At 30.7% G+C, this 24818-nt stretch overlaps 1 protein-coding gene across 1 annotated transcript in view; it reads left to right on the plus strand.

Moving 5' to 3' along the window:
- The first annotated feature begins 1985 nt into the window (after positions 1-1985).
- Positions 1986-24818, plus strand: part of LOC100646264 (probable muscarinic acetylcholine receptor gar-1) — a 58306-nt gene continuing 35473 nt past the window's right edge. Inside the window, exons 1-3 of the mRNA XM_020864554.2 lie at positions 1986-2649; positions 2729-3185; positions 16318-16498. Coding sequence (XP_020720213.2) covers positions 16401-16498 — 98 coding nt within the window. The 5' untranslated portion in view covers positions 1986-2649; positions 2729-3185; positions 16318-16400. The remainder of the gene's footprint in view (positions 2650-2728; positions 3186-16317; positions 16499-24818) is intronic.

Below are 24818 nucleotides of genomic sequence, written 5' to 3' on the forward strand. Positions count from 1 at the left end.
AAGTCTTCTTATTCTGTCTCGCTGCGAGTTTCCCATTTTGATTTCACGCGCACGTGTGCATAGTGCTTCATGAAGAAATTTGAACACTTACTATAAGAATTTTTTGTGGATGTGTATGTGCGTGTTATATGTATAAAGTATCTGGAAATTTTACTAATATTGAAGAAAGGCATAATTATCATAGTTATTTGTGAAGCTAGGACGAACTTATGTAATTAATATTATTAATGTTAAGAATAGTTTTAATAATATATTGAGAATTATTAAATCATTGAGTGTTCAAATAGTTCATAGATATTATACTATTGAAATTATTGATTTATTTGTAGGTACATGTTACATTTTAAGCAGCCTACTGTGCCTGATTGTAATTAAGGCTTAGTGTTGCAATCAGTATATTAGTATATGTACATATTCTCACTTTTTAATATATTGCTCACAATATTTATTAATAATATATCATGTTTAATAGGAGTATAATGTCTACGAGTTTATACAATTCATCAATTGTGAAAAAATATATTTCTACGTATTTAAAAATAGACATCTATAATCCCAGGAAGCAACGATCATAGAAAAACTGAACACGTTTGATAAATATGCACTTCCGATGAGTTTTCATACTACCTTTAATGTAGCCAATAATAATAGATAGAAAAACTTTTCCTATTTACTCTGATAATAGTTACTTTGTTAACTCGAAAGAAGATAAAAATACGTAGGAAGCAATAGCTAAACGCGAAGATAGTATAAGCTGAAACAAAATGGTCACTTGGGTATAAAATTTATGACGATGTAAGAATGAAAGAATGCTACGGAACTCGTTCTGCAAATGTGTTTGTTTTAGAATTTCTCCTCTTTTTGACTTTCCTTCCTACAAATTTTCATCTTATGTCTGACAATGCCCATTGTGTTACCTCGTGGTAACAGCAAGTAACGGATGAGTAAAGCGAAATATCATGTTTTATCTTATCCTGAATTTTTAATATAATTGACCGAATTTTTGTTTCCATATCCAAACAAAAAATTAAAAATATTCAAGTAATAATATGTAAATCAAGTAGTCTATTAGTAGATTCAATTAACTACAATTAATTCTACGTACAATATAAACGATAATTCTTAACATATCCACAATACATCATTTATAAACATTATAATACTTCAGGAATTATTAGCGACTTTACAGTAGTTGATATTTTAATTTGAAAATTTTGGTGATTTTATGTAAATGTATTTTTAAAGGAATAATATCAAGTACTACTTGGATCAATATATTTGTACCATAATTTGAATATTTAGTATACTTGAGTTTAATATCAGCTTTTAATAATCGTTAATGTTTCGCTCACCTCTTTACTGCAGCGATATTAAATAAATTTTCAAAGAATAAAGTGTACGTAACCTAAATGTGTATACCAATTACAAATAAAATATCTTGAAAATAATCGAACCAACAAAGAATGAGGAAATATCGCGTGTGCATAAAAACAAGATAGCTATTGAAGATCAAAATCAAGATTTAAATTCAAGATAAAAGACATTTGCATCAATTCTTCAAATTTAGCAATTTTCTTTACGAGAAATTCAAATTCCCTTAAAATTCCTTGACACCGGCGAATTAATCTCTACACAGATGTTTCTTCTATTAACTTTACTATTCTCAAAGAAATTATTACGACTATGACGAATAAATCGATAATAATTTTCGTTAATTAAATTTACCATGCTGTTCGAAAATGCAAAATTGAGATAACCATAGAAAGGGAATTTAAAGAGGACGCGATGACAGAAAGAAGACGGAAACAAGCACAAGACAAGGAATGGAAAGGGGGTCAAAATGGAAGAATAAAAGAAGGAATGCGAGATATTAGCGTAATATTATAGTAGAAAGCAGTAGAAATACATAACATCTCTCGAATGTAGAAGATCACCGAGTAGTTAATGTATCAGTCTAGTGGCGCGTCCACGTGTCGTCATCAGAATCGAGTGGCTCATTGTTAATTCATACACCTAAACGTCACCTAGGTTCCTCGGCGATTATGAAGAAAACTAGGTGAATTGATAACAACGGTACGGAGGAACGATTCATCCCTGTACGCGAACGTCGAAGGGCGCCGGACACTGGTGCGCAAGCGTCTCCTGGAACGAGGTTGACGACGCTGCACGGAATCGCGACGCTGACGGCGCTCACTTGAATTCTCGCCGCGTGTCCGTTGGCCGACTCGCCGTCAAGTCCCATTCGGAGCAGAGTTTGAAACGCGACGGAGCCGGAAGTAGCGCGCTTCCGCCACCAATCCTTCCGTCGTACGAGATCGACATGTCTTTTTAGATAACAGAGATATATCCCTTCAGATCGTTATACTCGATTCCGTCGTTCTTCTCTGTCATCGAGCTTCACGAGGTTAATTAGTTATTTCTATAATCGAGCTTTAATAGCTTCGATACATTTGGTCGAGTTATGTGGTGCGCGGGTGACGAGAAAAGACAGTGGAAATCGTCCGTAATTAGTAAAAGCCTTAGAAGAATATGTTGTACAGAGTCTCCAAGAACGATGTATGTATTTTATCAATCCGTACGATCTGAGTTTCCGGTAATGCTATTTTACTGCTAGAAGGGATCTTGAAACGTCGATACACGAGTGATGAGGTAGGAAGAAAAATCGGGGATATGGTCAGAGTACTTTGACAATAAAGAGAATACTCTATCAGAGGTGAAATAATTTTAGGATTTCATTATTCCTGGAAAATTCTTCAGATTCTGAATCTACTACTAATAATACATCTTCTAATACTACAACTCTCGAATTATTCCAACACGATTAGTGAATTTTGAAAATTCGAAAAAGTGATCGAACCTTTCGTTACCAGATTATTTATTAACTGGGGAATCAGTAGTCGATTCTGGTGATATTTGCGCCCTTTCGTTATCGCTGTCAAGTCGAGTCAATTTTTATGAATGAAAAACATTCTGTTGGGTTTCCTTCCTCGGGTTTCTTGCGGTGATATCATTCGTGAATTGTTAAACTGTAACGTGACAATTCTGTACCGATCCAGAACTTCGAAATACCGGAAGATGAAACTAAGAACTCAGACAGGCATGACAAAGTGGAACACCGAGAATTGAAGTTTTGGGGATTTATGTGGCCTACTTCGGCGTAGTCCTTCTCTCCAAGGATACACAAGGTATGTTACCTATTACTTGTTGCCTTTACGTACTTTATTTATTCCTGTATTATAATTTTGTATCTCATATCTTGAATTTTCATTATTTTGCATTCGAACGTTGTATTATATTGCATGAGCTTTAAACATTTCAAACGCATCTTAAATTATAGCGAAACAATGTAATATGTACCTAATAAGACACGACTTAATGAACTATGTTATGGAGAAATTAATAGAAATTTCTATTGGAACAGTGTATTAACAATACTCGGATAATTAATTAATATTCGAACAATTTAATTTGAATATTATTGAAAAGCCACTTTCCACTAAAGCATTATCAATCCTTTATCAGTTATAAAAGTCGAACTAGTCGAAAAGTCGAAAATTATACAACTTCATCAATGATAAAAATACTATTTCAATTTTATTATATTTCATTCGTAATTGGAGAAATAAAAATTCTGTATTATCGAAATTTATTTGCAGTTGAAAATATTGTCGGATAACTACTCTTCAGCGACAATATCTTGTGATATGTATGAAATTCCATTTGTTTAATTTATTTACGAGGCATTAAAAGCTTCTTTACATGCCTGCAAATTTGATATTCGATTCAATTTAACATATTGTTTTAAGCTTTCGCGATTTTCACGGTAATCTCCTTTCCCCCTTGAAACAACGAATATATGGTAGAACGTACGTCGCTTTGCTTTACTATTTGTGCGTGCGTGAAGTTGTCGATCGATTATTGAAAAAATTATACATTCCAACGATCATGCTTTGTTTAATAAAAATGTAAATTCATTGTCCGTCTCACTGAGAAAGGGGAAATGAAAAATCTTCCACGCGGAACAAAATGAAAATATTGGAGTTTATTCAAATTCAAAAATGACCGATTGGTACCGTGCGACTTTTGTGCTAGATAAAAACTCCGATTTTCAATGGTGCCAACTGTAATGTGGATGGACTCAGAACCATTTATTCCACTCAACCAAGCGATATCCAAACTATGATTGACACAGTTAGAATAGATAGAAGGAATGCCGTGACAAAAAAGGGTGTCATTTTGGTTTGGCTTTGATGTTTATATCGATATCGTGGTTTATTTTAGAAGATGAGTATTATATAGAAATCTATAATTGAACGCAATCTAATACCAAGATATAATTCGTTTATACATTGTAGAAATATTTTCATATATCATACGTTTGGAATTATTACTTCAAAAGAGATAATTTTATATTTATTATGTAGATTGATTATTCGAAAGAATATTTTTTTTTTGATTATTTAATTTGTACTTTACAATTTGTCCAGCTGGATATTCGGTAAATTTTCCTAGCTTTATTGCTAAATAATATGTGGGTGGCTACCCCCAGCGGGATACCATCTTTGAGTTTGTCTATTTTATTTCTTTAGTGAGGCCAGTGAGGTGTTTTCTCTTTAGTCTTCTTTTTACGAGGGGTTTGCTCGCTTCAGCAGCCAGCTGGTTTGGATTCGAAAGAATATGAATTAGAAATCTAATATTAAATAAAGGGCCATCTTCGAAGAAAAATTATCGGTTTAAAATTGCTAGAACGTGATGAGAAATTATTTATTTAATTAAAGAAAAAATGTATGCATGATTAGAAGGATTTGTATATTGATTCAAATTTCTATGCCAGAATATAATAATATAATATAATATGTTGTATATAATAATATAATACAAAATTATATGTATTTCTCAAATACTTCCATATTGTTATAAGGATTTCTACCGGATGTATAAGACAAATTTTATATATCTAGATAATATAAAAATATTTATCTTTATTAATAAACAGTATTTTATACTCTTACAGAGACCTTATAGTAACATTTTTAGAAGGGTTCTTTATAAATACGCAAGACATACTAGAATGCGGAAATGATAATCTATGTATAACGGTATTAATCAAAGTGAATATTTAACTTTAGTTTTCAAAGCGAACTTGATTACGTAAAAAGTATGTAATTGATATATTGAAAGCTAGTAATGTTATAGGTTTTCACTTTCCAATTAGCACTTTTAAGAGATATTAAAATAAAATTACAGAAACGAAATTTCATTTTCTATTAAGTTTAGTATTTTAGCATGAGAATCGAAGGATTAGTTGATAGTGAACGCAAAAGGATTCTAGTTCGTGCGTTCTATGTTGAACTTCTAAAGGATAATCGATAAATATCGATTAGTTAATTCTTTGTGAATAGAGAAAGGTGTATTTGTATTATCCTGTCATGGTCACTCAGTTCAAAGAGTGATATAGGCCGAAATACTCATTATTCTAACTAACGCTGTTAAAAATTAATATTGCACGAATAGCTGTAGAGAATAAAGTTTTGCAAAGTGTAATGAAGCAACGTTGAATATAGAAACCTATGAAACTTCTTCCCTTTACGCGTATTATTACAATATACGATAAAATTAGGTTTCAAGGACGTTAATGCAAATTTCCTACTATGTTGAAAATATTCGTCTGTATTATTAAAAATATGTTTCTGCAGAAAATTTTCATATACATATGTGTTCTAATATCTTTGCATAATTAAATTGTAAACCAGATTAATTGATTGTAATACATATATATATAATGTAATAAAATACAGTATATATATAATATATATGTATATATAATAACAACTTCTTTAAAAATTTATGGTTCTCATGTAACGTTGAGTGATTACACTAGTTTAAAAAATAAATGAGAGGGAAGAGTATGTCGAGAGTAGATTAGTAGATTAGTCACAGTGATGTTTTGTAGTAACTAATACATTTGATGAACTACTGAGTAAATAATCGATAGCAACTGCGATAGCGATTTAATTACATGCTAGTGATACGACCTTTTTTATAAAATTATCAACAACTAGACAGTGCTGATGTGAAAAAAGATATTAATGTATTACTAAGTTGTTTAAATAGTCGCCTCTACATATTTCAACTTCGCTTTCTTACTCAGTAATAAATTAACTTAACAGTAATAAAAAAACTTAAGTAACAAATGAAATTGGAAAAATTATATTAAATTTTATTTTAGGTAATTAAAATGCAAATTCATATTTATATATTAAATGTAGATAATCTTTCGATATGTAAACAAATGTTGTTTAAACAGAGCATGTTAATTCAGCAAACAAAAATTCCTCTTAAACGATTTCCATGTTCAAAACTAGTTAATAAGTACAATTATTGAAAGGAAAAAGTTGAAATTAGATTATTGTATGGAAAACAGGTCAATTAATGAATGAATTAGAAAGTCTGTTCTCGTATGTACTTTTATTCGAAACGTTTATATTAAATTCTGTAATAAAATATCTTTCGATAAACTGGAGTGTTATAATCAGAATTTTATCGACAGATTCAGTGAAATCTACTTAACGCACACGGAAATCGTTAAAAAAATTCTGGATAAATAGTTACAGCCGCTGTAATATATCACGAAGAACGACGAATCACATTTTACGAAAGAGCTGATAAAGTGCACGCTACGGGCACACGCCACCCTTCTTGAATTTGTGTTTAACTTAATACGGAAAACCCGTCACGAACATCTTGAGTAATAAGAAATAAGAGCGAATTTCACTCTTAGAATATTTTCGATGTAATGTTTCTACATGTTTTGCTGAGACTTTATGAGTATGGTCAGTTTGAAATAATTACTTACCCTCGCACGCAACGATTAAGGGAACACGTAAAAGTTTTATAATTCCAGAAATTAATTAGGATATTAGTTATGAAATATATATTAATTAATTAAAAAATTTAATATCAGCTTTAAGACAGTATTATATAATATCGTCTAAAAATAATATAGTGATTTTTATTTTATATATGTACTTACAATGATGGAACAGGAAACTATGATTATTTAACTGGAACTAATTTTAAATATGTTAATGTATTACAACTAAAGCAACTAAATCGGTACAACTAATCAACTGCTAAATGTTGACATGACAACGACAGTAAACCAACACTTTCTCTACCAAAGCATCTCATTATAATAATTTTCGTACTTTCACCACACACACGTGTTTCACAGTTGTCCTTAATTAAAGATGGTCACCTACGCCTTTCCAAGTACCCACTTTTTTTTGTTTGCTATTTTTATTAACATTTCTGAGATAAAAATAGCTATATGACAAATATTATTATCTCCGAATTATTTATATATTCAACTTGTATTTAAATTTATTTATTTAATTAATATTAGTTTATGTAAATTATTCTGACCTAACAAGCAGAGTTTTGCAACTCGAAATAGATTACGAACATCAAATAAACGGAATATAGTAAACACGATAAGTCACGTTTTCTTTCTCTGAATTTTATTCCGATTGAATATTGAAGTGCACGGTCAAGCATTGAATCGATAAATCAAATGTTGAATTTATTTAACCTACAAGGACTGGTTTTTCACGAAAGTATTCTTATATTTAACAATTCTCAACATTTATCCGCTGATATTATCCTTGCGTAAATTTGATTTTTTCTCGCTTAAGTGATCAATAAATTTTAATAAATCTCAATCACAATGGGATAGTTTATTGGAAACTATTAATTTCAAACGGGGGTTCGTAATTTTAGCGTACAAAAGGAAACAATGTGACGTCAATGACAACTTTTATAAACTGAAAGGCGTCGTACTAGGTACGTCATAGCTAGCAAAAATGCTAAACATAACATACATACAATTATAATTAACTGCGAATATCTATGGCAGTTCATATTTATGTGAGCCAGAAATAGAGAAAATATAACTGAAATATTATATAAATTTTTGCATATCGTGTGCATTCTGTATGAAGAAATGATAATTATTTTCTAATTTTGATGGCTAGAAAGCAGTCTATCCTATACTCTATCTAAATCTAACGATACAAACTTTTTAGAGACTGCTACTAAATTTACGAAGTTTTGTAACAAGTGTTATGACATAGTGTTATGACAATCAATATTTTTGAAGCATTCAAGGTAATAACAAAAAGATACATATACTTGATATTAAAATCATATAAAAAGAAACAAATTGGTACTATATATGCAGTTGATTTGACAATATACCATGCAAATAAAATATGAAAAATATAATTTATTATGTTTTCATAAATGCATAAACATGCGCAGTACAATTTTCACCTCAACATGGATTAATTTACCATCTTGTATGCGAATACCACGTGATGATGTAATATTACGAACACCTAGTAGCAACAACTACCAGTAACAGTATTACTTTCAATAGTGATATAACTGTAGTCCTATTACACAAACGAGATAGATATTCAGCGTTCCATAAAGGAATAAACTGAATGCTATATCATCGGTCACAGAAACGTGCACGTTGAAACTACTCGGGGATAGCAATTACACTCTGTGTCATTATTAAAGCGTAATTCTACAAAATTGCTGTTTCTTAACCGTGACGAGTTTAATTGCATTTATACGAACTCCCTATTGGACCGATTTCTAGACAGAGAACGTAATACATCGGCTACGATTAAAGTGGAAGATAATAGCGCGAAGATTTCGTTTCGTCTTTTAGCTAAACGAAGAGTGAGCATAGTGCCACGTGTCACGGATGTCACGAATGTAAGTGAAGTCATGAAAAGATCAGAAATTCCACTGGACTGTGATGGTCGTTTGCGTAGAATACTGAAATGAGAAGCATTCTGCAAAAATGTTTTCTAATTGCAATGCTAAGTCAATGATTTAAGTATTCTCGGGTTAAATGTTGTTTATGGTAATAAAAGGAACATTATAAAATAAATTTATAACATGTTGAAATTCTTTTATGCGCAAGTAATAATCCAAATGTAATCTTCCCGATGAAGTAATACATAAATCATATGAAAATTACTAAAATTAATAAATTCTTTATATGTATACATTTATCATTCATTTATTCGGAAATATATTTTATGCCGCGAATGCAACGTTTTAATACTAAAAGAAGATTAAGTATCGAATAATGCAGTTCATCTTAAATTTATAGCGTTGTTCCTGCGTAGAAATAAATGATGAATTTGTCTAAAATACGTTCGAATCTATATAAGAGATTTTATAGTATAAAGTACGATGAATTTTTCTACAGATCCTAATATTATTAATTCTATCCAAGATTGTAATTTATTACGACCAATTTATTCATACAAGGTCGTGATTTATCATTAGATAATATCAATAGACTCAAAAATTGGAAAATCATCCCTGTATCGATGTTTGTGTTTAATTCGCAACTAGTTTATTTATCGTGATAATAGTCCAAATGGATCTCAAAAATAGTATTAGCGGGTCTACTGGATGGCTGCGATCTATTCTCATTATACTTATCTACCTATAATAATCGAACGAATTTCATTATATTTAAATAAAGGATTCAAATCGATTCCTCCAGGAGAAATAAATCGAATGTACGTAGTCGCACAGTGCAGCTACTGCAATCGTTGCGTAGAAATTTGTATTTATTCACGCTATTCGAGACGCGAAGAATAGGAACGTTAGGTATAAATGTGGTTCGTTCTCGAGATATTATTGGGTTGTACACCGTTATCGCGATTATCCGTTTTCATTGTTACATACAATATATGTTAAAACATATATCGACGTTGTAAAAGTCGTCTGACTGCTATAGTGACGAGAATATGCATTTCTAAATCGCGATGTAACAAATATCAATGTAATATTATTTGTATAGCTAAGACACTTTTAATAATATACATAGTTTTACTTTGATTTGGTTAGTAATCACGTATTTGATTAAAAATAATTACGTCAAATATGAATATAAGCATGTAACGAATAACTTATTATTAATGGAAGACATGAAAATGTTAAGAAAAATGGTTATATCACGATTTTTTGCAGAATATGTTATTATAGACTATAACAATATTATATCGTTATTCATGTTCGATAAAAGCAATAGGTTTATTAATATCAGAACTATTGGACGAATTCTACCAAATGAAATATCATCGTATTTGGAATATTATATTTCTTGAACATCTTTTACTTTTATCTCTTTTTAAAAGACAAAATTTATAACACGAGTGTGCTAGACATATATCGAATATATGATACTAGACATGAATATTTATTTTAAGATTGATTCTTCTGCCACAAATTATACGTATTACAATGTCCTATTATTATGTTTAACGAACCAGAAAAAAAATGAATTTCATTTTCAAGATAGAACATAGAAAGATACAGAAACATGTAAGACCATAACAGAAGAAGTAGTAGATCCTATGGCACAAATGTACAATAATGGACCACCTAAATCCCTAAGTGATGTTTAAAGCCGCTTAAGAGAAGAATGAGAAGCGTTTATGACAATCTCGCTTATTTGATACGCAGTGGAGATCGATGGCAATATGTTGAGCGTCGTGTCATTCAAAGGAGCATTTCGTTCGTATAGGTACTCGCCACTTCTATAAAAAGATATTTCGTTACTTTCATGTCCTTTACAGTAACTTTTCATATCCTGTATATCTATAGTCATATGAATAACCCTATTCCTGCTAAATTATCCCAATACAAATTGAATTTAATATATTCCAATAAATAATTATAATATTAAAATACCTTTATATGTATAAGAGATGTTTGCATGATTTTTGATTATAAAATATACTTTGTTTTATAAATATTTCTATGTTTATTAATGGAACTACCATTTCGCTGGAATATTTTTGTCATTGAGATGCAATGTCTCTAATACTATTTCCGGGAAATTTTTGAAGGTTTTACCCGTCATTTATTTACAAATTTAAATACCTAACGATGTATAGCACGTTCATTAGCAGTAACCTCTTCAAAACCTATATTAATATTACGTGCGGCGTTGGCCGCAGAATGGCTAAGTTTAACGTTAGAACTAACGATCTGTAATATACTAGAATAAGTGTGCTACACATAGATGATTATAATTAAAGTGGAAGAATGAAAATAGATAGACATATAATTCTGCTAAGAAATCAACTCTTTTTTCTTCTCAATAGAAGTTAATTCCGCCAAAATTACCTTCCGTCAAAAGCGCTTGTTTTTAGATATCGCAAAAATAAAAGATCTGAAATTCCTCATTTTGACGTTCTGATAGTTTTAGCGTTAAATTTACAAGAAGAAATGGCACGAGTTTCAGGCACATTTATTGTAACTTTTCAAAGAAAATTCTACAAAATTCTCAACGCTATTTCAAACGAAAGATATACGAAACAAAAGAATATAGATCAATGTTCAATTGTATGTAACTTATACTGCAGAAAAGGAACTTAAAGAGTATTCAAACGAACATTTCATATCATGTTACAGCCGAATATTTATCTCGACTGTCACCCGTGAATATGACAACAATCTTTAATGTAATATTTTCAAAAGTAATCAATTACTGTAAAATTTGTCCAGACTGAGCATAATTTTCGATTATTTTCGATCATTTCACGCGTGAATGACAGTGAAGCAAAATAATTACTGGTACACGCGTATGTGATTGATCGAGATCTAAGACGTTAATCGTGCATGTCAAGCAATATTTGTCCGATCTTTGATCAGATGCACCGACCAATGAAAGAAGGGAGAAAAACGAAACGATCGATTCAGATTAATCGCTGGGAATCTCATTAAAGTCGACAGGAAGGGAAGAAGCGTCAAACTAGGTTTATCGGCAGTTTTTTCTGCTCTTGGGAAAATATATTTGTATAGTTATATATCGATCTAATTCCAAGCTGCAGCGACTTTCATCTCCGCTGTCGAGGGATATTCAATCAGCTGACTGGAAGCGGCAACTTCCTTTGCTCCAACTAAATAGTGAACACTTTTCACTACTCGTGCAAAGCCAAATTATCTTCTATTTAAACAGTGTCTGAAAATTTTACTCGGGAGAGACGATAAGAAAATATTTTCTAACGCGTCTTATATATTGTCGGTTAATAGATGATCTCCAGTAATTAAGTTCCTTCTGGTATTATAGCGGAAATTTTAAATTCGTTGTAGGATTGATTAATCGAGATATCAAAGCCTAAAGACCCAAAATTAGTCGATATTATCAAATTAATTGAATTATTTTATTCTTTTATTGTTCTTCAAGTTGAAGAGACAATTCGATATTCGTAAATGAAATAAATATGAATTTTATGCTATTAATTTACTGCCTCATAATTGATCGAGTGGCTGATTAGATATTTGTAAATGCAGGGAATATAAAATTTTGTGAAGATACAAGATACTCTGTAACAGTAACTGGTGATGCAACTCAAAGGGGGATGACTCTACATAAGAAAATAAATGAAAAATATAAAATGAAGCTTCTCCATACGAAGTTTTGCAAAAAGAAATTCATTTTAAATACTTAATCTGGTAATTATACCGTACTTACAATATTTTGTTTATGTTTTGACCAATATTGATAAAAATTTGATTCGTCAATGTCCCATTTCACTTTCAATGCTGCGAAATCATTAATGCTTTATTATATTTTAATCGTTTTAATAATCGGAGTCAATTCATTGGAAAACCATCAAACAAAAGTTAAATTTTCAGGAAAACCATGCTATTATCTAATTGATTTCCACTTTATCACGACGACCAAACAATTTGAGGAGAAAAGAACGAGCAAATTGATCCGAGAGTAAAATAGCTCAGAAAGATATTAATTTATGCAATATATCTTATTGCCATTTAACTGGAAGGTATATTTCGTTTAATTTATGCGTATGCATAATTCATATCGTCGAAGATCGGAGCAAACGACTAAACTACTTTTAATCGAAAATCCATTTTTCACTGTGAATCTATATCTTTAGAGTTACATTGGAGTACTGTTAATTGGTAATCGATGTGTCATCATCAAGCAACGCGCATGTAGTAGCGTCAGTATTCGAAAAACAAAAAGTGAAAAAAGAAAAAAATAAAGAAGAGTGAATCGTAACTGTGTGGAGACAAGAACTGCCGGTTGCAAATTGTTTGAAATCCGTAGACGGAAAGACAAAAACGGGCAGGAACAATCAGGAGGAAAAACCCGGAGGAATTGTTCGTGGATTTTCAAGCTGGTCCAAAGCTCTGCTTAGCTGTTCGTATCATTTGAAAAAGCAATAAATTCGAAACGAATTACCCACAATGCTATCGGAACGCGATCGTTGCCTGATTCGTTGGTTCAATTGTTCAGAATGATTCGTCACGTACGTATAGGATTCGACGTTCGCATGCTGTATGCTTCGCTTGTCCATGGGATAGACTTCGTGCGTAACTTCCCAGATATTCTGAATAACATTTTAATCCGTTGATCAATATTCTGTGGGAAAATTTAACGCGTCAACAATATTGGTTATACATGTACTATTAATTTTCTATAAAATTGAAGATATAAGCTGCACAAAATAAATACGAGATAATCATTTTTAATTTTTGTTACTTTCATTTTTATTCTACTTAATATCGATGTGAATATTTAAAAAAAAAGATTTCTATTCGTTATTAAGTTGGTACTGTTAAATTGTTGTATTAAATTTGATAAGATGGGTGAATGGTTAATTATTTCAAAATAGCAGGTAGTACTAATACAGAGAACGGAAAATAGAATTCGATTTTGAATGCACTTCTTGTGTGAGTCTAAACTAGGCCGCAGTGCAGTAGAAGCTTCTCGCAGTATTACCACTGCTTTTGGAGAAAATGAGTATACTTCGTGAATGAACAATTCGACGTTGCTTCGGAAAATGTCATGTTAACGATAAAGATCCATAAAATGAACTCCATAGTAGTTGCCCTAAAAGTGTGATTATGAAAACAGTGTCATATACAAATTAAAATTGTAATTGAATATGCCAAAATATGGCTAAATTAAATCTTCATTCGAAAAAAATTATTATTAATATTTTGTAATTCATAACAGGTATTATACAGTATTTTTTCTGAAAATTAGAAAAGCAGTGAACACAAAGGAATATGGTATAGAAATGCAAGAAACCAAAAATATTCGAAATAATACTGTGAGCCATTTTAATAGTTATATATATTATAAATGTACTTAAATATTTTAAATAAAATATGCAACAATCTCCTATAGATTTCTCTAGCTTAATATCCTCAGGGAGGAAGAAGAGTTGTTCCTGACTGATTTTAATTTGACTTGCTCGACCACTGGTTTGCGGTTTATGACTTTATATCATTAAGCTACATATTCCCGAAATTTCCGACTTGTCAGGCTCTTCTCACTTTCCGTAGCCGAGGTCTTCTCCCCGTTCCATTTTCATTATCTCTCGTCCGTTTCACATCGGCTGCACACAGAGGCACGACATGTACCACGAAAACTCGTTTGACCCTGCGCCCAAACACCGCAGCTACGATCTGCAAGGATGAGAAGAAAAAATATTTGTATCGTTCACTGGCATCCGGACGAACGTGACGTGTGCACAGATAAGACGTGCGGTTAGATTCTGGTCTACGATATTTCTGCTGTTTGACTAGTGCAAAATGAAGCATGGAATATTGAGGGTTGAAAGATGAGGGAACGAGGGATAAGAAAATATATGCCCCTTTAAAAGTCGAATGTTACCGAAAAAAACCTTTAAGGAAATAACGCGATATGATAGAATTCTAGTCACAATAGAATTATCCGATCTGATACAAACGCGCTGCGATATATCTGCGATCTTTATACATAAAAAAAAAAAAAAAAAAAAAAAAAAACGTGAATATTAAGAGCGAAAGTAAAGCGTAACAAAATTAAATTGGATTGTTAATTGAGAATTTTTATATGAAAAATCTGTAGAAATCAAATGTTTTTATGAGAAAAGCAATTTTTAATACATTTAATAGAGTCATCGTATATATCTTCTTGTACATTTACTTTTATTTGTTTTTATTACAAGCAATCAACATTGCAATCTGAAAATAGGCAGTATTACTATAATAATCCAATGTACATACCAGAGGTAATTTATGTGTATATAGTCAAATTAGAGCGAAAACAGGAAAGCAAAAATTTCGTTAAAATCTTATGCATTCGAAGGAATACTTATGAGATCGCACTAAATAAAAGTGGCCGAAGTAATTTATGTTATTTTTCTATGTATTATAATTTCGTGTTCAAGTATAATTCAGAATGTTATGCTGTACAATATGTTTTTTTTATGAATGGTAGCAAATTACGAAGGTCAAGTGAATCAAATGCACAATCATTGCGTGTTGCATGAAATTCGGTTTATTCTATTGCGAAAAGAAAACAATTGCATGATGTAGGGCTGTTTGTAAAAACTCTTTTTTCTTAATACATTCTTGTATACTAATTCTTTGTTTATTAACGTATCTCACGTATTTGTTTTTTGTAGAACATTTTCTGAAGTATATTCTAATATTTTCTATCACTGATTTTTCATATTTACAAAACATTTTTTCATATGGAGGAATTAAAGTAATTCACAGTTTACGTACAAACGTTGGAATCTTTCTAAAAATTGTTACCTTAATTTACTCTTTCTTCTTGCAATATGGGATCCAAATTTTATGCCTTTGGTAAATTGTTAAGTCGAACAACCTTCAATTCTCAAACATCTCTTTCGACATAAATGAATATCAATTTAAACAAAGATCAATAACAAAGGGATCTCAACAACATTCGCAAATGAATTCACTTCAATTGGGTGTCCTTATCTGGTTTATATACTAGCTCTTGGAGACGAGCCGTCGGTGAAAGAGGTATTTCTCTCTAGTATTTGACAAGATTCCAATTAGCATGACCTATTACAGTACTATTCATAATCGTCCCATCATTTTGTCATCAAGCACATTATTTTTTACTATGTGATATTAAGATACGATTTGTATATGTAAACATGTAGAAACACCTGTTTTCAGTAGTATAGATAAAGAATAAATCAAACCATTTAAACTTTGAAATAATGCTTTATCTTTATTTGCTATCCTTCGCAAATTTTATGTACCTTCTATTCATATTTGCAGTTACAAATATTCTTCATCTGTATTTTAATATTAAATGATCGAAAATCTTTACTCTCTCGCAAATCATTATTATTAAACTGAAAATCAAAGTCCTATACTTGAGTGAAATTATTTAAATTTGAAAATGTAATAGATTACTACAAGAACGAATTATGTTCTTTTCAGAATGCTCAAGAGTTGATTGGGTATTGAGGTGAAGGTGCCAGTGGTTCTGGAAGTTACTGCCACCGTAATTTTTGCCTAGTGAAATGGAGATAAATGGAACAGACAGCAGCCTAAACGGCACTGAAGCTAATCGCACTACATCTCCAGTCTTCATTATTAGCACGCGTTATATGACACAATGGTGAGTATATTTATACCTTTACAGCATATACATATAATTCTTAACTGGTGATGAATTAGAAATACGTAAAGTTGTTAGTAAGATTCTGTAATATTTCCATGAAAATATATAAGTCAAACCTTGTAATTTTTAACGTAATCGAAGACTATTAAGACATTTATGGTTATGTATTACTTGAGAGCGAAATCAATGAGAGAGAATTAATCCATTACTAGTTGAATAGAATTTTGAATTAATCGCGATCAATTGGAAAGTCGACCTCATCGTGGCTTCAAAATCTTTCTTCCTAAGATGTCAGACAAAATAGAAAAGAGATAGGAGCAAACTTTAGGAAACCGATACATCAAACACTGAACTTAGATACTTAACTTGTCAATGTGCACGAAAGTTTTTCAGTTAATAAAGAAATGACAATACGTATAAGATTAAAAACATAGAACGTGGAAAAGATATTCCATGCATCAATGTTTGTTTGAAAATACAATTATACGTAGAATGACTAACATTTAAATACATTTACTTAATATTAATATCGAAAACATTTAATAGTTTTTGTTATTTCGAAGATGAAACTAACAAAAATCAGATGGAATTCTAAAAAACTGCTCTTTTAAACCTCAGATATCTTTTCAAACGTTAAATTGTCACTACTTACAGAATTTTGTACATACACAAAGTGAAAATATGTTATTTATAATATGTTATGGAAGGAATTAACTATGAAAAGTTGAAGAACATTTTCAACTTACTAGTGAAAATTTAAATACCTGCAAAATTTACCTGCAAAAATTTCAGAAAAAGGTATAAAATAAATTATGAACAAACTCAAGTGTATTTTGTTTTCGATTCGTGCAAATATTACGGTCTTTTTTTATTTCCATTGGTAAGTATTAAAACATGGACTATCGTGAAAATTAACACGCTCGGGTGATGATCACATTCATAATTCATAATACTCAAACGATGTCGATCATCACAAATAAATTGTAACAAATTTTCATCTTGAAACATGGAAAAAACTGAGAAAACCCTCTCGGGTCATTTAAAATTTCGCTTCAATCTGTAAGCTAATATACACAATGATTCGTAAGTTTTTTAGAAATATGATAAAAATTTCAAGACAAGTACGTATGGTTTTCGAAATTTTGACAGTATCCTAAGTCTTAAATCCTTTCACAGTATTATAAATCAAAGAGATTTCCTTAACATAAAATAGCTATCTATATTTTCGTTTCTCCCGATAACAACAATAATATTCTAGGCATGAAGAGAACATTTACTAATATTGTAATCAGCTGCAAAGTGAAACTTCTTGCATCAAGTACTACCGATGTGTATTTATGGAATAATCACCTTCGGTGAATTACTTCGCTCACTAGTAAGTATTCAGGCTGTACTTGGTACACGCGAAATTTTCGAACTGTTTCGCTTAAGGATATGAAGTTACGAAGCAATTTAGCAAGAGGTACGAGGCATTTATAAATCCGCTCTGTAATGGGTAGGAAAGAAATGTTGACCTACATTTTCCTTAATATTAAGCCATACGATTATAATACTTCACTAAACAATTTGTCGATTAAAAAATATCCGGATGCTCTATTTATCAGTGCATATATTTATCAATTTTATTAAATTCAGTTTGATAATAATAAATATATCACGAATTATTTCCTTCTTTAAATAATAACTTGTAACTTTTCTAGAAATATGATAAAAATAAAAAAATTCAAGATAAGTCCGTATGGTTTGCAAGTTGATCTAATAATTCAATGTTGTTTGTATTTTTAATATATCAATCGTTTAAAATCTTCAACATCTTTAATCATTTTTTAAAGACAAATAGAACAAATTTATTGTTCCAATATTACACGAAAGTTCTTCTCACAACACTCATACTCTTTCTGATTATCGAAACAAAGGAAACGAAATTGAGACATAAAAATTCAAAGATCTCATTTAAAATTAATTACAAACTTTAAACTCTTAATTCTCCAAGAAAATATTGAAATACAGAATATTGTGACCCCTCTAAGTTAATACACAACTTTAATTATTAACCAGACTTTTACTTTTACCGTGAAATACGTTTTTTCACCGTTGTGTTACAGACAGAATGATTGACAGAATGGTGACGGAATACAATTGCGTGTAACAGTTTTATATTCACACGATTTTGCATTCTATGTTCGTCTGGTTCGAACGGATGGTTTTTCGAATTTCAAGTGGCCGCGTTGGTCGTAATCTATCGGTCGTTGTTTCCACAAATGCTCATTATTGAAGAGTAATGGCATCATGTGGTTTCTCTCGTGCAGCCGATATTGGTTGTCTGCGGGCATGCTTAGGAAACACCAAGGTTGGAGGAAATGAACTTTCGCGGCGGACCAAAAGGAAGACAAAAATTTCTTGAGGGACTTGTTCCTTTTCGAGACACCATTGTTCTTCTGGTTGTGTTTAATGAGTACCGCTGTGTATGCGGTAAATGGGTGTTCGTTTGTGTCTTGTAGCTGTTAAAAGACTTCTAGAACTGGAGATGCATCGTTTTTGATATGAAAGTAATATATCTCGGAAAATGCGTACCTCCTCTAATAGCATTATGCATTTCGAAATAAGAACGAATGAAATATGCGTTTTTATTGTCAATTAATTTAGTTTTATAGCCTTTGCTCTTGTAAATGTTAATGTCTATTTGACAATTATGAAATAACTGTTATCTGAATCTATCATAAAATAATTGTTCGAATAAAACAATTAGTGGTAAAATTGCTCGTATTTTTTTAGTAAAAATCATAGTTATGCGAGAACAGAAAAATTTGTTGGCAGATAATTGTCCAAGGTAAAGTGATATTTTAGAAACAAAATTTAGAATGAATGTGCGTACGAGTTATTCAAATGTATTAATTTTTAACTATAACATACATTGTTGAATAATTTCGACTACGTTTTTGAAAGATAGCCCATATGCAATTAAAACTACAATACTTGATATTAAATTTCAGTAATATCGTTATAACGGCATTATATTATTTTTCGCAAATAAAAGATATGACTGATACTTTAAAAAATCTCCTCGCCGTAATTGATTTTGTTTCAATTTCCAATTACCTGTCTCAATAAATGTAAAATTTAGCTTCAATCTCATTTATTACTACTAAAAACATTATGTAATGATTGTGTACCTCTAACTCTATCACCTTACCATAGAATAATTAGGTTACGGGCAATTCATTTAAAACTGAACCTGCCTTCTACCATTTTTTTACGACATGAAACAATATTCCTCGATTAAATTGACCAAAAGAATAAATATCATAAAGCATGTAAATATAATTATTGTGAAAGCGTCGTTTCAAAAACTAAATATACATCAAACTGAATAATTACATTCATGTTACGAATATTATTAAGCTAAGCTTATTATTATCGATAGATATCAGGTTGTGTGAAATAAAATATGAAATAATAACTCTTCTTTCTTCTGTATTTTTAAAAAATTTATAATGATACTATAGAACAAGCTTGAATATCAAAATTCTCGTATAAATATTAACACATACAGGGTGAGCAAGTTTAAAATTTTGCACCAGAGATTCGCTTTGTCAGTTGGCTGTGGTCTGATACGACACATATACGGGTGAATTGCAAACAGATACCTACAACGAACGTTCGTTTCAAAGGACGGCCTCTGCGTTTTCCGATAATGCAAGCGGTGTACCTGTGAAAGGCAATTACTATCGAGAACAATTTCTTTTAAAGGGGATGCCTGGCCAGAATATTTTCTCCTCGTTTTTTCCTCTTTTCTAATAAATAATCGATACTAAGCAAGGAATAGAAATAGTATAGCTTTAAAAGTTACCCGCGTAAAACTATTTTCCTCTTTTATTAGTCTATATAACGTATATAATTATAGCGAAGGAATTTCAAATTTATACATATAATATATTTACTATATGTTGCCACGTTTGAACGAATGAATACTATTTTTAATCAGCCTTTTATTCCCTTGACCGAGATAGCTTAAACATATCGGAACTTTTCTGGAGCGAATATTTCAAATGAAAGATTGTATTTCAGTTAATATGAGCGACTAAGTGAAATTGTATTCGACGAACTTCAGGGAAATTGTATCGCAGCGCTTGTATTGCTGCTGCAACTTATTGTACGTGTACAATACGGTTATAATGTTTTCGTTTACTTTTGCACGTAATCAAGGGGAAAAATACGTTGGCAGTAAAAGTGTTTCGTACCGAATGAAATTCTCCTTCTTCCTTTCTTATTCTCTGTCTGTTGAATTACAATGTTTCAGATTGGGAAAACTTTCTAACAGAATGCAGATTTAATTTTTGATTTTTCAGGGATGCCATATTTTTCTTTAAACACCGTAAAAGTTGTTAATATGTATATTTTGCTGGAACGTTCCAAATGATTTGGAATTATGTAGTCCTGTACAAAATTTTTCATCGACTGCAACAGAACAATAGATTGAATGAAATTCTCATGCGATATCATTCAAGCACAACAGTAACAATTAATGCGTAGTCCCCGTGGGAATTCCCTAAATGCGGATTATTATTACATAATACCATAATACCGCACGCTTAATATTTCCAATACAAAGCGAAGATTCAACTATTGTAATATTACAATATTGCACCATATCGACAGCCTTAATAAAATTAGATTTATAATACGTAATTTTTCTTTCTTCTGGCGAAACTCCTTTTAATTTCTCTTCAAGATTTTTATTTCTATTTAATACGTTTAACGTAAACTCGAGCGAGGCTCAAATTTCTTAATAAACCTATCTTTATTTGTAACTAATTAACTACAAAAATAACTAATTTAATTGTTACAATATTAAAGGCCCGTATGGGAATTTTCGTGGAACTGTTATTTAATTATTAAATCATCATCCGCTGTTCGAACATGCCCGCACGTACCAGCGAAATATTTATCTGAGGCTATTGATTTAAAAAACATGTACGTACATCGTTTCATTTTAACAACTGAAATATGAATTATCAATTACGAATCGAGTATTACACACGATAGATTATAAACAAGTTTTAGTTAAAATATAAAATACCGCAGTACAGAAACTGTTCTCACGTTGTATGAATTAAAAAGAAAGGTCTATAGAATTATATGTTATAGTCGTTATAGTAATTCACGATTTGCGTTTGAAGTACTATTCAACTTTCAGTAGCAAATGAGATTTGAGCAATCAGCGGTTTTAATAAATCCTTTCTCATTCGCAACTGATTTTATCTGGATTATTTCTTGAAACTATCTATTATATGCGGTAAGATCAATGAAACACGTATTCCATTCCAATTAATCTTGTAATTCAACCTGTTAAATTTCATTCTTATTAAAGTGTATAGAAAAAAATAGAATTTCCTATAATCACATGCCCTAAACTATAAAATGATAACTCGTCCTTTTCATACATCTACTGCATTCTTAAGTTTTCTTATTGTATTCTTAATTCGGGTACGATAAAAATGTCTTTATAATTTTGTTATATTCACTGAAAAACACTTTATAGAATAAAGAGATCAGAAAATAACAAAGTCCAAAGTTCGAATTATTAACTTATCTGATTAACCATATCAAATATGCGAATTCACGCTTGTATACGGCTATTTCTCGATTCTTCTAGTCTATAATTTCGATCTGCTTGTATTTCAAGCATCAACTGCTTTTCAATACTGTATTATTAGCAACAAATCAACTGTTTGCATGATCCTTAAAGGTATATGATTTAATCTCTATATAAGAATGTTTTGCGAGCGTTTGAAGCATGCTGTGGTTGACGGAACGAGACTTACCGGTTACCCTTATTGAAAATTAATTTGTAACATCACTAAAATTATTTGAGAGAGAAAGATAAGATCACTAAAAATCACACGTCAATTTAGATAATATTTTAAGAAATATTACCAGTCATTCAAGACGAAGAACAGGAAAATTAGCGTTTCAAATGAAAATAATGTTGTAGCATTTATAAACAGAATTGTTTGTCACTTGACTTAAATAGAAATAGTAAAGAGAATGAGCAAATAGGTAGCGCGTGACTTAAGAGATACAGAGAAACCTTAGCCACCTTGTTTCTTCAGAGAAACACACAGGATCTATTTTTGAAACGTATCCTTACTTGCGACAAAAGGTCGATCTTGATTCAATGATTCGATAAAGAACATGTAAACCACATGCCAAATCCACCGGTTCATCTACAAAAGATAATAATTCCTACTTCTCGTTTACAGAACTCATTGATTATCTCTTCTTACGACTTAGGACTATTATTAGAGCGCAATCATATTATAAACGATTACATAAAATATGTGTGGAGATAGTAACAATAAAATAATTTGTTATTGTAGAACAAGTGAAAACACTAATCCTTATGAATGATAACGAAAGATTCCTGGGAATAAAGTACAAAATTTTATTATATTGTCTTTGTGTAATATCTACATAATCATTTGAAGAATTATAAAAGCAATATTCGAAGAATCTTTTAGTTTTAGAACAGAACATTTTTATCAATCTGAAATAATAAAACTAGTTAATTACTGGCGAAAGGAATATGGAATATCATATGGAAACTATCTTAGTTACATATATATTGCTTTGAAGAAATTATCCGTATATGTGTGTGTTGTGAAAGTTTTGTTCCAGGAAACGACATTTCATACGCATGAACCTCGTCTAATTAAAAGCATCACATATCAGTATCACAGTATCATGAAATATCACAACTATACGCATGTAGAAACCACACAACTTCTTTTAATTCGCAATAATATTCATATAAATTAATTATATGCTTGTTAAACAAAATTTATCAGACTGCACCAGTTTGTAATATTAACATTCGTAGAATATTCTTTATGTCACTTTACATTCTCTATTGATTCAGACAAACAATCTTTCTCAAACGTGCTCTATACACACATCACTAAAATTATGTATTGTTCTTTTGCCATAATTTGGAAACGAAACAGTGTCTGCTACAAACTTGACGAGTTTTGTTTTCCAACTTCGATAAAGGTATAATTCAATATTACAAACGAACAAGAATTCAGAGTTAGCTTTGATGAGAAAGAAATGTTTCAAGAATGAGTAGGGCAATGGGGAAAGTAGGCGTGACAGTGAGCTGGCATCGAACAAAACTAATCTGGGGCAAATTGCACCCTTGACCTAGCCACGTTAATTCGCATATCCCGTAGAGCTGAGGTTATATGAACGAACCGGTGAGTTTCGGTTGATGGGGCCAGTTGTTTGAGTGCGTGGGTACATGCTTGTGCCGGCGTAGTAATTTCGTAAAAAGAAGAATCCATGTCGTGCAACAGAAACGAAACACGCAAGCTACGCTCAACCCCTGATCGACCGATTGGACACGCGATACTGTCGAAAAATTTCAAATATTTGCGTGAGTCTATCGATAAAATGGTCAAATAAATGTGTATCTAGCGTTTTTGATAAGAATTTACGATATTGATTTATGTCATATCAAGAGTTACAGAAATTAATTTTTCGAAACATTTTCTTTAGATTATTGGTGACTATTCGCAAGAATAATCATTTAATTTCATGTTACTTTTTATTTTATTATAGAATTATACACAAATAAAATGTATCGAATTATAAAATGCTTCCAATATTGGAATATTTCCAAAATTAATTATTTGTAAGAATAAGAAACTAATTTTGTCTTGTAGTCTGTATTATTAGAGAAATGTATCCAAAATACACCAGCGTGCCAATAAAACGCTTCCAATATTAAAATATCCTCATTATTATAGTGGGATAATAGGTATTCTAATATTAACGTCCGGTAACGTACTGAATTATAATTCAATTGATTGTTGAATTGTAATTAAACGTAAATCCTATACATTAATATATGTAGTCACAACGTAAGAAACTGAAATGTATAATTAATTAAAAATTGATTTCCATATACGATTGGAATATTAATTGGAAAAACAGTGTAAATAGAATACACATGGAATCGAGTATTCCTCTTCGCATTTGTTGATTAAAACAATGTTCGTTTGTTAACGTCAATACGATTTCATAAAAAAATTTTAATTAAATTTTATTATAAAAAGATTAAAATATTAATTTTAATAATGATATCACTGACAGTAGTTATTAAATAGTAATTTTGCATATTTGATAACTCGTAGAATCATAATGTTAATTTTTTAATATTTTTATATGTAAATGCAATAAACACTTTTCTTAAAGAATTTAAAGATACAATTACATATTAAAAAAGTTAATACCCTAGTTTTTAGAAAGCAGAAAAAGA

This window comes from Bombus terrestris, chromosome 9, assembly GCF_910591885.1.
Source record: "Bombus terrestris chromosome 9, iyBomTerr1.2, whole genome shotgun sequence".
NCBI classification, from domain to species: domain Eukaryota; kingdom Metazoa; phylum Arthropoda; class Insecta; order Hymenoptera; family Apidae; genus Bombus; species Bombus terrestris.